Source organism: Rhipicephalus microplus, chromosome 3, assembly GCF_043290135.1.
Source record: "Rhipicephalus microplus isolate Deutch F79 chromosome 3, USDA_Rmic, whole genome shotgun sequence".
Lineage (NCBI taxonomy): Eukaryota > Metazoa > Arthropoda > Arachnida > Ixodida > Ixodidae > Rhipicephalus > Rhipicephalus microplus.
The window spans coordinates 263,366,717-263,381,147 of NC_134702.1; the positions used below are offsets into that span (position 1 = coordinate 263,366,717).

The window sequence follows — 14,431 nt, forward strand, 5'->3', positions numbered from 1 at the left end:
AACGCTGCCCCACTTGTTGCCGAATCCTTTTTTGCTCCACGATTCCCCTCACAATACCGCAATCTATCTGAGTGGCACACCAATGATGATCGACTTATTTGTTTTTTTTTGTTGTCACGTTGGCCACATTTCCCGTCATTGCGGTTACAAATGGTCTTGCCAACCAAGATTTTCAAGTGACCGCAGTCAGGACCGCGGACAGTATTCTAGACCATACTCCCCCGATCACCACCTTCAGACGATTTCACCACGTCACTCGTTCACTCCATCTCAACCCACCTACACTGACGTCTTCACTAAGAGGAGCTTTTCTAGCTGGTCGCCGTCACCTCAGGGTCGCCAATCACGCTCTCCTCGGTGCAATTGCTCTCCGTCGCTGGCTCATTCTAGTCACCTCCCGGAAAACTAACAAGTGCAGCTCCTGGAGGTGGCGTTGCACTGACGATGAGCACCCGAAGCCCTCTACGGACCCCTAATTTGAAACGAAATTTACTTTCTGTCTTCATCAATGACCTGGCCGTTACTGCACTGATCGACTCAGGCGCTCATTTATCTGTGATGAGTTCCAAGTTTCGATGCCGCCTCAAGAAAGTCCTGCCACATGCTGCGTTCCCAACAGTGCGCGAGCTAACGGAAGCCGAACATCAGTCCTTGATATGTGTACTGCCCGTGTTATGGTTGCCGACCACCAAACGTTTGTACTCTACGCTGTTCTTGCCGCTTGCCCACACAATGTTATTCTTGGCATTGATTTCGTGACCAGTCACTCTGCTTTCATCGACTGTTCATCCGGCATTTTAAGGCTCAAGTTGCCTTTGTATGACGATGCCCCTCCTGCAAGTTGCACGCGGCTACGGCCTATGGAGTTTCTACAACTTCCACGTCTGGCTGCTGTGTACGTCCCTACGTCGCCTTTTCGGTCAGGCCCTGATGGCGACTACTTGGTAGCTCCTTTCATTCACCTCACCCTTTCTCACAACATAGCCCTTCCACATACTGTTGTGGCTGTCGCCAACAACAAGTCGCTGTTTCCTGCCCTAAACTTCTCCACGTCCGTCCGAGTTCTTCTCCAAGGCATCTCGCTAGCGGAGCTTTGAGCTGTTGAAGAATGCACAATTACTCCCTTCACCCTTGATGCAAACGCCGTGACCAAACATGTCATATCAAAGCATAATAAGATATTCCCGGACAAATTGATATCCAATTGATATCCTTCCCAAGTTGAAGCCCTGCGTAGTGTTTTGCTTTCCTACATCAATCAATATTTGTGACATTGACGACCACCCACTGGGACACGCAAGTGTCGTAGCCCACCGTATCGACACCGGTGACTCCATTCCTCCTCACAAACGCCCCTACCGTGTGTCGCACAATGAGTGCCAAGTTATTCAGAAGGAGGTAGAGAACTGCTCCAAAAAAACATCATAGAGTCTTCATTCAGTCCTTGGGCATCTCCTGTGGTGCTAGTTAAGAAAAAAGAACAGCCGTAGACTATCGCCGTCTAAATTGAATCACTAAAAAAGACGTCACCTGCCTCGAATCGACGACTTGCTCGACAGCCTCCACGGTGTCAAGTATTTTTGTGACTCGATCTTCGATCCATATTTGGCGAATTTCAGTAGATGACCACGACCACAAGAAAACAGCATTCTTCACACCCAGCGGCCTTTACCAGTCATGCAAGGTCATGCCGTTTGGGTTTTGTAATGCTTCTGCAACTTTCGAACGCATGATGAGTTCTCTCCTACAAGGTTTTAAATGTTCAACCTGTCCTCGCTTTTGGAGGATGCCATCCTGTTTTCGCCCGCATTTGAGAGCCAACTCTCGCGTTTGTCGGCAATTCTTGACGTATTTCACCATGCTGGCCTCCAGCTGAATTCGTCTGAGTGCACTTTTGGGTGTCGTCAAGTTAAGTTACTTGACCACCTTGTCGCTGCTACTGGAGTCCAACCCGACCGCGACAAAGTCCGCGCTGTTCGTGAGTTCCCCGTTCCGCGTTTTACAAAAGAAGCCCGCAGCTTCCTGGTGCTCTGCTCATACTTCTGCCGATTTACCGCAAACTTCGCGGATAGTGCTAGACCCCCCTCGGGTCTCCTCAAAAAGGAAGTGGATTTTTTTTGAGTGCGAACCAACCACATTCCTTCGCATCAATGATTTCCGCTCTCAGTTCACGATCAGTGCTGGCCCACTTCGACCCAGCCGCTCAAACAGAGCTTCACGCTGACGCAAGCCGCCATGTCATTGGAGATATACTCGCTCAGGTAAAGAGTGGCACAAACCGTATTATAGCATATGCTAGTCGCCTTCTCTCACAGCATGATAAGAATTATTTGATTCCCGAGCGAAAGTGCCTGGCTCTCGTCTGGGCCGTCACTAAATTTCGCCCATACCTGTATGGACACCCGTTTGCAGTCATCACAGATCATCACGGCCGCTGGGCATTACGACTACAGGAGTACATGATCTCGGTGGTGCACAAATCTAGGAAGGTGCACAGCGATGCCAACTGCTTATGCCACGACCCGGTCGAACCACCCAACTCCACTGAAATGCAAGCTGACGCCTGTATTTTCGCCATCACAGACTTTCTGCGCGTGGCGGATGAACAATAGCCAGACCCATCACTACTCTTCATCATTGACCGCCTACAAGCCAGAAACGCCGACCCTTCCCTCAGCCTGTTCTTGCTGCAAAACAACGTTTTGTATCACCGTAATTTACATCCAGAAAGCGCAGAACTTTTACCAGTAGTCCCACATCATCTGCGCAAAGACATCCTTCAAGAGCTTCACGACGCCACAAATTCAGGGCACTTAGGTGTGACCCGAACCTATGAAGGTGTTCGACGACGGTTTTTCTGGAAAGGCCTCTATGGCTTCGTTTGTCGCTACGTTGCAGTTTGTGACCTCTGCCAACGTCGAAAGAAACCTACGACTCTCGCTGCCAGCCGCCTCCAGCCTGTCGAAGTCCCAGCTGATCCTTTTCATCGACTGGGATTGGAGTTGATTGGTCCTTTTTCAGCTTCAGCTTCGACAACAGGAATTAAATAGATCGCAGTAGCCATGAATCATGCCACTCGGTACGCAATCACCAAAGTGCTGCCGACCAGTCGCACAATAGATGTTGCTGATGCCCTCCTATACGACGTCATTCTTCATCATGGTGCTCCTTCTCACCTTCTCACAGACGACGGTCGCTGCTTCCTCTCTAGGGTGGTCGGCGACCTACTGCGTTCTTGTGCTACTCGTCATAAGTTTAGCACGTTTTATCGTCCCCAGACCGACGGGCTGACCAGACGTCTCAACCATACACTTGCTTTCATGCTGTCATGCTAGACATGCTTTCAATGTGCGTTACCGATGACCACGACGATTGGGACATTGCCCTTCCGTTCGTAACCTTTGCCAAAAATTCAACGTGACACGAAACTGCCGGCTACTCACGCTTTTATCTTCTCTTTGGGCGTGATTCTTTGTTACCATTTGATACGCTTCTTCCATGCGATCCAAAATCAATGACTTCATAGGCTCAAGATGCCGTCACCCAAGCTCTCATCGCACACACGGTATCCCACACCAGGCTTGATTGATATGTGGGGCTTAACGTCCCAAAACCCCACACCCAGCTCTCACTGTCCTATGCCACACAAAAGACTGTGTGATAGTCGACACAGCGCCGCTGATTTTCATCCGGGTTTTCTCGTTCTTTCATGGCTCCCATGTAGTCGTCTTTGCCTCGGCGACAAACTTCTATTGCGATACGTAGGTCCCTAACAAGTACTGCGTCAGCTATGAGATTTCTCTGATAACTAAATCATTGAACTCATCAACTACTTCTCTAAAACAGACATAGTGCACGTCTCTCGCCTGAAAACCTACCATAATGGTGACACGCCCTTTTAGTCATAGCTGGTACCGAGACGGGGGCTTTACAGGCCGGGGTAATGTCACTGGTGTGGAGACACCTCTCCAGCGGAGCAGCTGAAATGACACCTAATGAAAGAAGACGACGACATTGGTGTTGTGGGGCTCAGCCTGGGTTACCCTATGGTCTGGCATTCTGTGCGCCCTGTGCGCATCGTGCACTGTAATTCCGATTTCCTACAGACTCACGACCCCTAAATAAATAAATATTATCTTTAGCACAGATAAACGTCTCGCAGAGCCTGCCGTCACCGTTACAGTGCGGCAAAATCTTGAAATGTTATGATTTCAAGATTTCACACATCAAAATTTCGCGGCACTGTAACTATGACGAGGACTGGGCAATTGCAAATATCCTTTCGTGTTTCAGTGTAACCATCCTTTCATATGTACTACTGTCGTCCATTTCTATCTCTCTTACAAACCGATCAATGATTGCTAGCCCGACATGTTCAACAGCCAACACATACAGAACTAAAAGCCCCCAAACGCGGATTGTCAGAACAAATTATAATTCACTCTACGTGCTCATTCCCTTCTTTTGGCGACACTGCCAGGTACCTTTTTAAGCGAGACAGCTCCTGAAGAAACGTTTTCTTCCGCCCCACCTCGCTGGAGCCTCGGGACGCCATCTCACGTGGTAGAAGACGACAACTGACCGTCTCACCACAGCCCAGGCCATCGATGCTGAGTAGTGTAGGTCGGTCAAAAAAAAAGAAAGGGCTTCCGCGACACGTGAGCCCTTAGCTTTGCCAGCCACCATCTACACTAAAGCAACTGCCACCCAAGAACACTGAACGCAATGATTCCAAGAAAATACGCACTCACAACGCTAGTCGCACAGCACAGTGAACCCTAATTTTTTTCAAGTTCTTCTTTATCTCCTGTTTACAGACAAAGTTGTTATAAGATCACAACTCTAGTCTCGCATAGCGCCATAGTTGTCCGCCACCACCGGTGTCCGTAACATATCGCACGAAATTAGAAAAAAAACTACTGCCAATGCCAGAGTGGGGCTCAAACCCGGGTACCCTGTGTGCCAGCCCAGCATTCTACCACTAAGCCACGCTGTGACAAACTTGCCTTAGGCAGGCTAGATTTCGGCAAAGCAATCGCGTTAATACGACATATAAAGCGTTTTAAAACAGCGAAGGAACATGCAGTCGTCGCACAATGCGCATAGCGTAACGAGCGGGTTGTCCACTGCTTCAACCCATAACAAAAGCTTGTTTTTGTTCAGCTATAAACTGTGGCGTATACCAACTTCAGGCATATTTCCTCATCATTGTCAGCCACTGAATGAACAATTGGTACCAAATTCCTCGCAATAGTTTAGCGGATAGCACGCTTCTCATAAGATTGACGAAAAACAGCATAGCGAATGCCGGCTTACTACCATAAACCTTTTATTATTAAGCCGTACTGGGCATCAAGCAAGTGTGCTTGCAGCAGTCACCCAATCAGTCTTTAGAAAAGGCTCTGAAAGGCCCCTTTTCTAGCTTTCGCTGCGACTGTGCTGCGCCTTCCGCGCAGGCCACGCCTTTTTAGGGATGAAGCTCCTTAAGGCGTGGGTTGTGCGTCCCCGATGTATGTAGTAGTAGCAGGTAGCCACAGTGAATGCGAGATGGAGGTGCTTAGATTTTTCACTAGATGGACGCAAAGACGGACGAACGGATGGACGGTTGCGCAGACGTATCGAAGAATGAACGCTTGAACAGACAGATGGACGGACTCACGGATGGGACACACGGACAGACGGGCGGACGCATGGACGGACGAATGGACGCTTGTACGGATGCACAGTTGGTCGCGTGGATGAACGCAAGCACGGACGGGCTGACGAACGCTTCGCCACACTCATCATCATTCACTCCGTGGGTCTGCTGTGATTTTTTGTCTTTTTTCTCTCTTTGCCGCTCTGTCTCTGTCATTTTTTTCTCTCAAAACATTATAAATGTTCAACGAAGTAAAAAACAGTGCATAACAAATTACAACCAAGCCTTTACAACCATCGCTTCGTCCGTCTATATCACTAACCTGTGTTACGCGCTGTTTTTGTCTTCGTTGATCATGTATCAACATGGCCAAATTAGAACATTGGTGCCTTATAAATGTGACCACGAGCAGAATGTATTCTCATTGCTGAAGAAGGCCAGATTCTGGCCGAAGCTGTCGAAATAAAGTCTTCCGTTGTTACCGTTCTCACGGAGGATCTCCTTCAATAATCGCAACGCTACGTTTGCCACCCAGCCTCCCCGTCCGAGAAAAATGAAAAGTACACCTGTCGACTGCCTATCAGCATGAAGGCATTGTCGAACAAAAACGCGTGTTTAACTCAACAGTGCACACCGTTCATGTGTGCAGATCAAGCATGCTTCATTCGCTGATGCTATAACCTTGGTTAGACTGGAAACTACATCTTCAGCTTAAAAATCCAACTTATTATATCTTTCTCAAAGAACCAGGCTAACCGGTTGTTCTACCCGCTTTTCAGTCCTGTAATGAAGCGGAGTTAGAATACTTAATAGGACTGTGCGATATTTCTTTCTTATTTGTCAAAGAACTCACTGGATAGCAGCAGAAGCTCTGCGTAGCCTCACTCCAAGAGAACGGCGCTGAATCTTCGCTTTTCTTTTGCTCAGAATCATCGGCGACCTCAAACACCAGCACTATCCGACCTTCTTCTCCATGTGCCAACCGGCCTGGTCCGTGGCGCCTGTGCAACAATAGGGACAAGAAGGCGTAGCCAAAAGCGAAAGAAACCCAAATGAGCCATAAACAATAAGAGCAAAAATATTTGTAGCCAAATGTATGAGCATTTCTTAGTTTAGTTTTGGCTACAATCTTTTTTTTTTGTAGAAGCCGTAATTTACATGTTAAACAACTTGTATTCAAGAGCGTCAAGGTGCCGATATTGAAATGCTCTTTGAAACAACCACCAAACGTTGATTTTAAAAAAATGAGCTCGACAAGCTGTTAATTTTGTTGGTTTTAGAGAGCAACCTTACATGGCCAGGTCTTCTACACAACCATTTATCAGGAGCTCAGAGCAATATTTTACCCGTGAAGTAGGGTGGTTCATGGTTTCCTCAATAAATTTTTCGTCAGTCATTCCTGCTGCAAGGATATTCAGTTTATGCATCGAATTCAATGTTGCGCAGTGAACGAGAAAAATAAAGCTCACTTGAACCTTCATAATGAAATATTGTTGCGACAGTGAAGAATAGAGTAGAAGATGTGGTAAATAATAATGATTCTCGGCATTTTATGCCTCAAAATAAAGACACTGTTACTAGAGACGCCGTAGAAGAAAGCTCCGAAAATTGTGGTCACCTGGGGTTCTTTACCGTGTGCGTAGCCAGGAATTATTTTCGGGGGAGAGGAGGGGGAGAAGGGGTACTTGCTGAAGACCACGACTATTTAAGAAAAAACTCAAAGCATATCCACGGAGTCAGTAATGATGAGTGGGGCGAAGCGTCCATCAGTCAGTCCGTGCGCCTCTACATCCATCCGTCCGTCCGTGAAGACAGACAGACAGATGAAGGATGAGTGCAGCAGCGGCTGATTCGCAGTTTGCCGATAAAACCCTTCGAAGCCTCGCCCAACTTATCATCATTGACTCCGTGGAGATGCTGTGAAGTGGCTACTACATACATGCATACTTACAGGCGACGACCGACCCTCGTTTTAACGAGCTTCGCCCCTAAAACACTTATTTGCGTTTAGAACACCCCCTTGATCAGAATTTCAGATGAGAGGGGGCTCTATGGCACCCGCTCTCTGGCTACGAACCTAGTCTATTCATTCAACAATGTATCGGAAATCGCTGCCCAAAGTCACGTGGTTTATAGCAGGGTCAATTCACGTCTTCCGGATAGATGTGATGTCCCCCAGCTATGTAATCGCTTTTAGATTATATGTCGGGATAACGTCCCAAAACGACCATATGATTCTGAGAGACGCCGTAGTGTAGGGCTCTGAAAATTTCGACCCCCTGGGGTTCTTTAACGTGCACCCAAACACGGGCCTACATCATTTCCGTCTCCATCGAAACTGTAGCTACCACAGCCGGGATTTGATCGTGACCTGCGGGTCAGCAGCCTTAGCCACTAGACCGCCACGGAGGGCCTACTCGCTTTTAGCAAAGCTGGCACATATTCCCGCTTTCGGCCTTTTCAAGGTCACGAGCGAGGGCACGATTGGAGTTTTGTTTTTGCTGAATGAGGGTCATTTCCGGAGCATTTCTTAGGAGGGTGCCACTTATATTGCAAACGAATCCAAGCCGCAGATTTTCAGTAGCCTGAATATTGCCGCACTCTCTGATTGAAGATTTAAGAACTCCAAAACTGTGTGGAATCCAATCGATTCTTACGAAGATGGAAATTTGTTCAGCATAAGCTGTGGCCTTGATTTGTGTGTTGCTCGGCATGGCCTTAGTTTCTGAGCACGCGGCTACTTTTCTACTGAAAGTGTCCACAGGAAAGTGAAATGAAACAGGAGTGGCCAGCCTATATTACTTTGCATACGATATGGTGGCACTAAGTCGTTTCACCATTCGTGTAGAGATTGTGGCCCCACATATGAGCTTAAAACGCCTCGATTACTCGTCGGGTAAACCGAGGTTTTTCATGTTTCCACTAATGTGGAATTACCCTGGAGTTTTTTTTTTACTTCTGGGCTACCAAATTCAGCATCTCCACAAAAAATATCCACATCCACAATAGTTGCAATTTGGGCTTGTTATTGATGCATTTGAAAAAAATTTTCTTGTAGGGCGAAGAAAATTACAGAAATAGAAAGGAATAGAGGGAGAGCATATATCACTCTATCATCTGCGTCTATTACTTCTTGTTTTCGTATTTCGCCTCGCGATGCAAAACAGTCTACATCAAGCCAGCCTCCCATACATGGACAAGTTCCACAAGGTTTCATGACGTCGTTCCATGATGGCAGAGGTCATAGTGAACAGGTATAGAAAGCAGCAGCAGGGCGACCTTTATTTGCCGCGCGCTAGAGCGTTCTTCTTCTTTCTGCCTTCTGCAGTAAGTGTACAAATTCGCGTCAGCGCTGTCGTTTTCTTCTTCTTCACAGCACGCGCGTGACATTTTCCTCCCTCCGAAAATAATATTTTTCTTATGCGTAGCCGAGGCACTCTACTTATAAAAAACGCACACATGGCAAACAAGAGTCAGCTGAAGAGGTTGGTTTTCATCTAAACGACATGCACGATGTCGGGCGAATGCTTCCGGTGTCAGAAACTGCAATTGCCGTCGAGAATGACTTCGTAGTTAACGTCCAGTGACTCGGTATGGTAGGAAGTATTGTCTTAGCAACTTCTCTGAAACTCCGCGTCGGCGTATTGGGATCCAGACCCATACCTTGTCACCTGGTGTATAAGTAACTAACTTGTGTCGTAGGTTGTATCCCGTTTTTTATCTTTATGCTGCCGGTGACAAATGCGCACGAGGGCAAGCTGTCGGACTTCCTCGGTGCGCTGACCAAATTCTTTAGCGTCGCCATGAATGTCGTCAGACTCGTGCGGCAGCATAGCGTTGAACAGTAGCGCTTTCGCTACCTCGGAATAAACTGAATGGTGTCATTCCGGGAGTTTCCTGCCGGGCGTATTATGGTGAAGGTCAGATAGACAAGATTTCGTCCCAGTTTTTATGCTCTTTGTCGGCGTACACGCAGAGCATGTTTGCGAGGGTCTTTAGCGCATCCTTTTATGTCGCCATCCGATGCCAGCGCCACCGCATCGCAAAGAAACAAAAGAATCATGAGCCATCTCCCAGAAGTGAAGCCTGATAGGTTGCGAAGCAGAAGCGGTGCGCATGGTGCTTACCTAGTTGAAACGGGCGTCGACGCAGGTGCTGGAAGAACGGTGGAGCTCGGGAAGTTTTGGAAGGTGAGGCGCGTAACGGTAACCGTGCGTCACGCTCCTCGTCGGAACCTTTCTCGACTTCAGCGACTCCTTCCAAGTGACGCCGACCACGAAGTTGCACGGCTCCGCGCTGAACTCACGACGAATAACTTTGGTCGCCGCCTCCAGCTGCTTGCAGCTGTGGACGGAAATGACGATGGACAGGTGGTGGTTGTCGAACCACAGACGGTCCCACGCACGTCAACTGTGACCGAAGCTACGTTGGACGAACTCTCCTCGGAAGCGGGCGTCGGCCCCGGCCACGGCCCAGCGTTGCTGGTAGCGTCACGGACGGCTCTCGACACGCGCGGTCGTGATCGGCGTTCCGGTGGCGAGGCGCCACTGGATCGGCCGGCGAAGCCCGGTGCTTGCCGGTGGGCGCTTCGGTAGAGGGCACTCAGCGCTTTTGTGACGTTTCCGACAACGGTGACGTCAAGGATTCATCAGCGTTGTCCTTCCGCTGTTGGCGCTTCCTCTCGGCTTGCTTAGATACCGCCTCATCAGTGTTGCCGACGCGTTAAAGACGCTTATGATCGGCTTCGTTCGCTCGTATCTCGTCGGCCGGGAGTAGCTTGGAGGATTTCAAGCTGAACAGTTGTGTCGCCCGCAATCTCCAACGCCAGCATAGTTCTCGCCGACTGGTTCGCCCTAGTGACCTCCTGACTCCATGAAGCTCTCACCGTGTGGTGCCCCGTCCTCATACTTCATTGACCGGCTCCCAATTTCCCAATCTCCTTTTTATGTCGCCTGCCTGTCCTATTTCTTTATCTAGATCTTTCCACTACTATTTTAATGCAAAGCACCTCTTCGACTAGTCTGTGTAATGTGGTCCCTCCGCCCAGACCACTCCCCTCGCCACAGGTGTTTGAGCAGTGTCAAGTAGCTCACGCCATCCTAGCCGTGCGCGGTGACGTCCCTGTCCTTCACCTGCTCCGCGCTCGCCGCGTGTCGGCTCTCCCTTGCTTCACCCTCTCCACCACTCGCAGCGCTCTAGCCCACTTCTCCCGTGGGCATCATCTCACCCACGTCATCTCACTCTTCATTGGTCGGCCAGAAGAAGCCCCGTGCCTCAAGAAAATCGCGGTGCCGACAATGCGTACGGTGCACCGCTGCTTTCCACACGATCGCGCTGACAGGTGGGACGCCGTCGTGGCATATTTCCCGCCAGTGTGCGCGTACCTTCCTCAGTTATCGCCGGCATTGCGAGGGTTAGCGAAGCCGATCGTATTCTTGAGTGGCGAGGTCAACACCGACGAGGTGCAAGCCAGGGAAGCCGAACGCAAGCGTCTTGAGTGGAAGACCAGTGACACCGACGAGGTGCGAGTCAGGAACACCGATCGCGTTCAAGATTACAGACGGCGCGCGGATAACGCCAACGAGACGCGAGCCAAGAAAGCCGAGCGCAACCGTCTTCAACGGGTCCACGTCTTTGCGTGTCGAAGAAACGTTTACCTGAGTAAACGCTACACCGAGTTCGCTTCAAACCGCTCTTCGGGCACCCATATCGACGCCCGTTTCAACTGTGTCATCGCCATGCGCACCCCTGCTGCTTCGTATTCCATGAGGGTTCCTTTCGGGGAGATGGTCCATAGTTTTCTATCCATCCTTTCCCCTTTCCTACAAGGGACTGCGCCGTGTTGCCCAAGAGGCAGACAGAAATTAGATGCCTTTGAAATTCGAAGCATTTTTTAGCGAACTTCGACGACTTTGAGAGTATCTATCTATCTATCTAGCCACCTACGGTTTTTAGCTCTCTTAGCCGTTTGAATAATTGCATTGATACCAAACTGCGTATTGGATAACATAACCGTATCACTAGCATATTCGACTAGTCATAACAAGAAAATCATGACATGTATGTCATGAATGTCATTATCTACATTTCAAGATTTTTCTCTTCTTGGGGTGGTTTCGTTCACATGACATGTTGCAAAACAGGTATGGTATGACATGATTGCATGGCGAAGACCAAGCGACAGATCCTAACAGGCGAATTGTAACACGCATGCGTGTCATGTAACAACATGACTACATGCCACGCTCAGGATTCACTAGCGGCCATTTCGCTAGCGTCACGTCGAAGTTTTTTGGTAATTTGGTAACACGATACGTGAATGGGTGACGAAGGTATGTGACTGGTGCAAACATGATAATCATGAGATACATGTCATGTGAGAACATGACTACATGCCACAGTCAATGCACCAATACGCTTCGATGTGACCCGGCGGGCGTGCGTGCCGGCGTTCATTTTGTTGCGTCACGCCAGCGATGCCATGCCAGGCGCTGGTCTGCCTGCCATATACTCGTAAGCAATCGCCGTGCTGCGTTGATTTGACGCATGCGCGCTTCAGCGCGTTCGGCATCCGTCCGTCATGAAAAGAGGCAGACACAGTGCTGTCTCGGTAACGCATCGGCGCGAAATGCAGCGTGTGGATTTCGCGTTGGTTGTCGTCGGGCCGCGCCGATGGACGCTGGTCGCCACTGGCATCAGACTATAGAGTGCTCGCGTTTTGCTAACGTAGCGTCCCTGTGCCCAGCGTGCGCACGCGTCAACGTTACGTTAGAGTGTGTTAGAACCTTCATGATGCACTCACGGCCGTTCCGCTAGCTCCACATGTACCAAATGTGATATTAGGTGATGTCTATGGGTGACGAAAGTATATGACTGGTGCAAACATGATAATCATGACACGCGTGTCATGTAAGAACATGACAACATACCATGCTCACAGCGTGCTCGCGGCCATTTCGCTAGCTCAACATATACTAAATTTAGTTTCACCTGACGTTAATAGATGACGAAGCTAAACGACACCTCCAATAATGATAATCATGACACGGAAGTCGTGCACGGCCTATATACATCTACCTCGTAAAGTTGTGATGATTTTAAAGTAACATATCAACCTCCCGCATTCGTGCTTCGCATATCATGAATTCCCACTGTACGTGTGATCTGCCGATGTTTTCTTCTTCTCAAGAACCATGCGCTCACACTCTCGTCGGGGTTACCCGCGCGCTGTCTTCATTCTTGAACGCAATCGGCAGGCCTGACTCGCACCTCATCGGTGTGGTTGTCTTACTGCCGATTTTCGCGTTCCGCTTCCCTGGGCTATAGTGAACCAGATAGGTGTTGTGGGACGAAGGTGATCCTCCCTGGGAGGCCGTTTGCACGGAAACCACTAGGCGGCACTGCGGCGCCTTTCTCCTGAAGCGCGCCGCAATGAGCCCTTGTTTGCTTTACTTTCAAATGACGAGTGTGACATGTTTAGCGTTTATACTAGACTCTTTATTGCCGAAATTGTATACTGAGTAAAAAAAGAGAACACTTTTGTCTTGAAAACACCAAGACGTGATATTTTAGGCATGAGCCTGTCAGTGAGAAAGTTTTTGGAACTGCGCATGGCTACTCATACAGAATGGATGCGGCCCTGCACAGCCGATGCCTTCAACGCAAACAGAAGAGAGAGAGACATAGTGACAGATAAACAATTAAAAGAATGGATCAAACCATTTTAATTAACGCAAAGACACTCTTCCATAACTATATGTGCGAACACAAACCCAGGATTCTAGGTCGTCCCGCTGAGCTTTTTCTTTTTTTGCACTCTACATGTTCAAGCGCAGGTGCGTGAAAAGACAGACGAAATAATTCTCATGTTTTTTCTCTATTGTGAGTGTTTCATAGAATAACCATTGGAGCAGAGCAAGTTGTTCTTCACAAGAGCCACAATCATACGGATGCTGTTGCTGTGTAGCTCCGAGACAATGGAGCGTTTCTATGTACATAATAAAGACTGGGCAGAGACACTCATAAAAATATTCTGAAAGTACAAATATCAAAATGCACATGCTGGAAGCCCAAAAATACAAGTACTGAAAAGTATTTAGAGAAGACATAACGGGATATCACGGAGATGGTTTGCAAAAAGATGAAAAAAAGTATCCCGGAACCCACACTTCCAGGAATATATATACAAACAGACACTAAAATATTTTAAACCTACATGGGTCTTGATGTTCCGCATGTACATTGATTGACTGCACCATAACATTGTCGATAATGCTGCAGATAATTAAGATGTTCTCAGCGGCATCACTCTACTCAATAACAAACCAGTGATGAGAAGTAATGTATGCCCTTATTTCACACACATAATCGATCTGTTTTGCCGAGAAGGTTTACGCTAACTGAAGTAACAGAAACTGCTAAAATAGACTGTCGGTAGGCATAGTGCCGGTAAAATTGCAATTCAAGATTGGCGATATAGACAAAAGAGTGTCTAATATTGTAAGCGAACACAACTTCGTGCTTTAACTGCTAAATACCAAAACTGTCCCCGAAAATAAAAGTCGCAGTGCTTCACCAGCCTTGAGCGAGATCCAAGACTGCCTCCTCGATTCTGCCGTCAGTCGTGTCAAACGCTTAACCATATAGAACATTTTGTGCGTGTGAGGAATTCCTGGCTGATTTCCATGTGTCCCTGACTGGCGGGGCGCTTTTGTCTATAGTTATGTGCATACAAGCTTATCTTTCGATATTCGATACACGTACGTGGGCTCAGTTCCGACAAAAGAGTAGCGA

The 14,431-nt window shown here is 48.4% G+C and overlaps 1 protein-coding gene across 6 annotated transcripts in view; it reads right to left on the reverse strand.

Annotated features, from left to right (window-relative positions):
• The window catches only part of LOC119168408 (uncharacterized), a 626,194-nt gene that overhangs the window by 528,629 nt on the left and 83,134 nt on the right, over window positions 1–14,431 (reverse strand). For all 6 annotated transcript variants that reach the window (XM_075890976.1, XM_037419821.2, XM_075890977.1 and 3 more), the window contains exon 2: window positions 6,492–6,639. In XM_075890976.1, coding sequence (XP_075747091.1) covers window positions 6,492–6,639 — 148 coding nt within the window. The remainder of the gene's footprint in view (window positions 1–6,491; window positions 6,640–14,431) is intronic.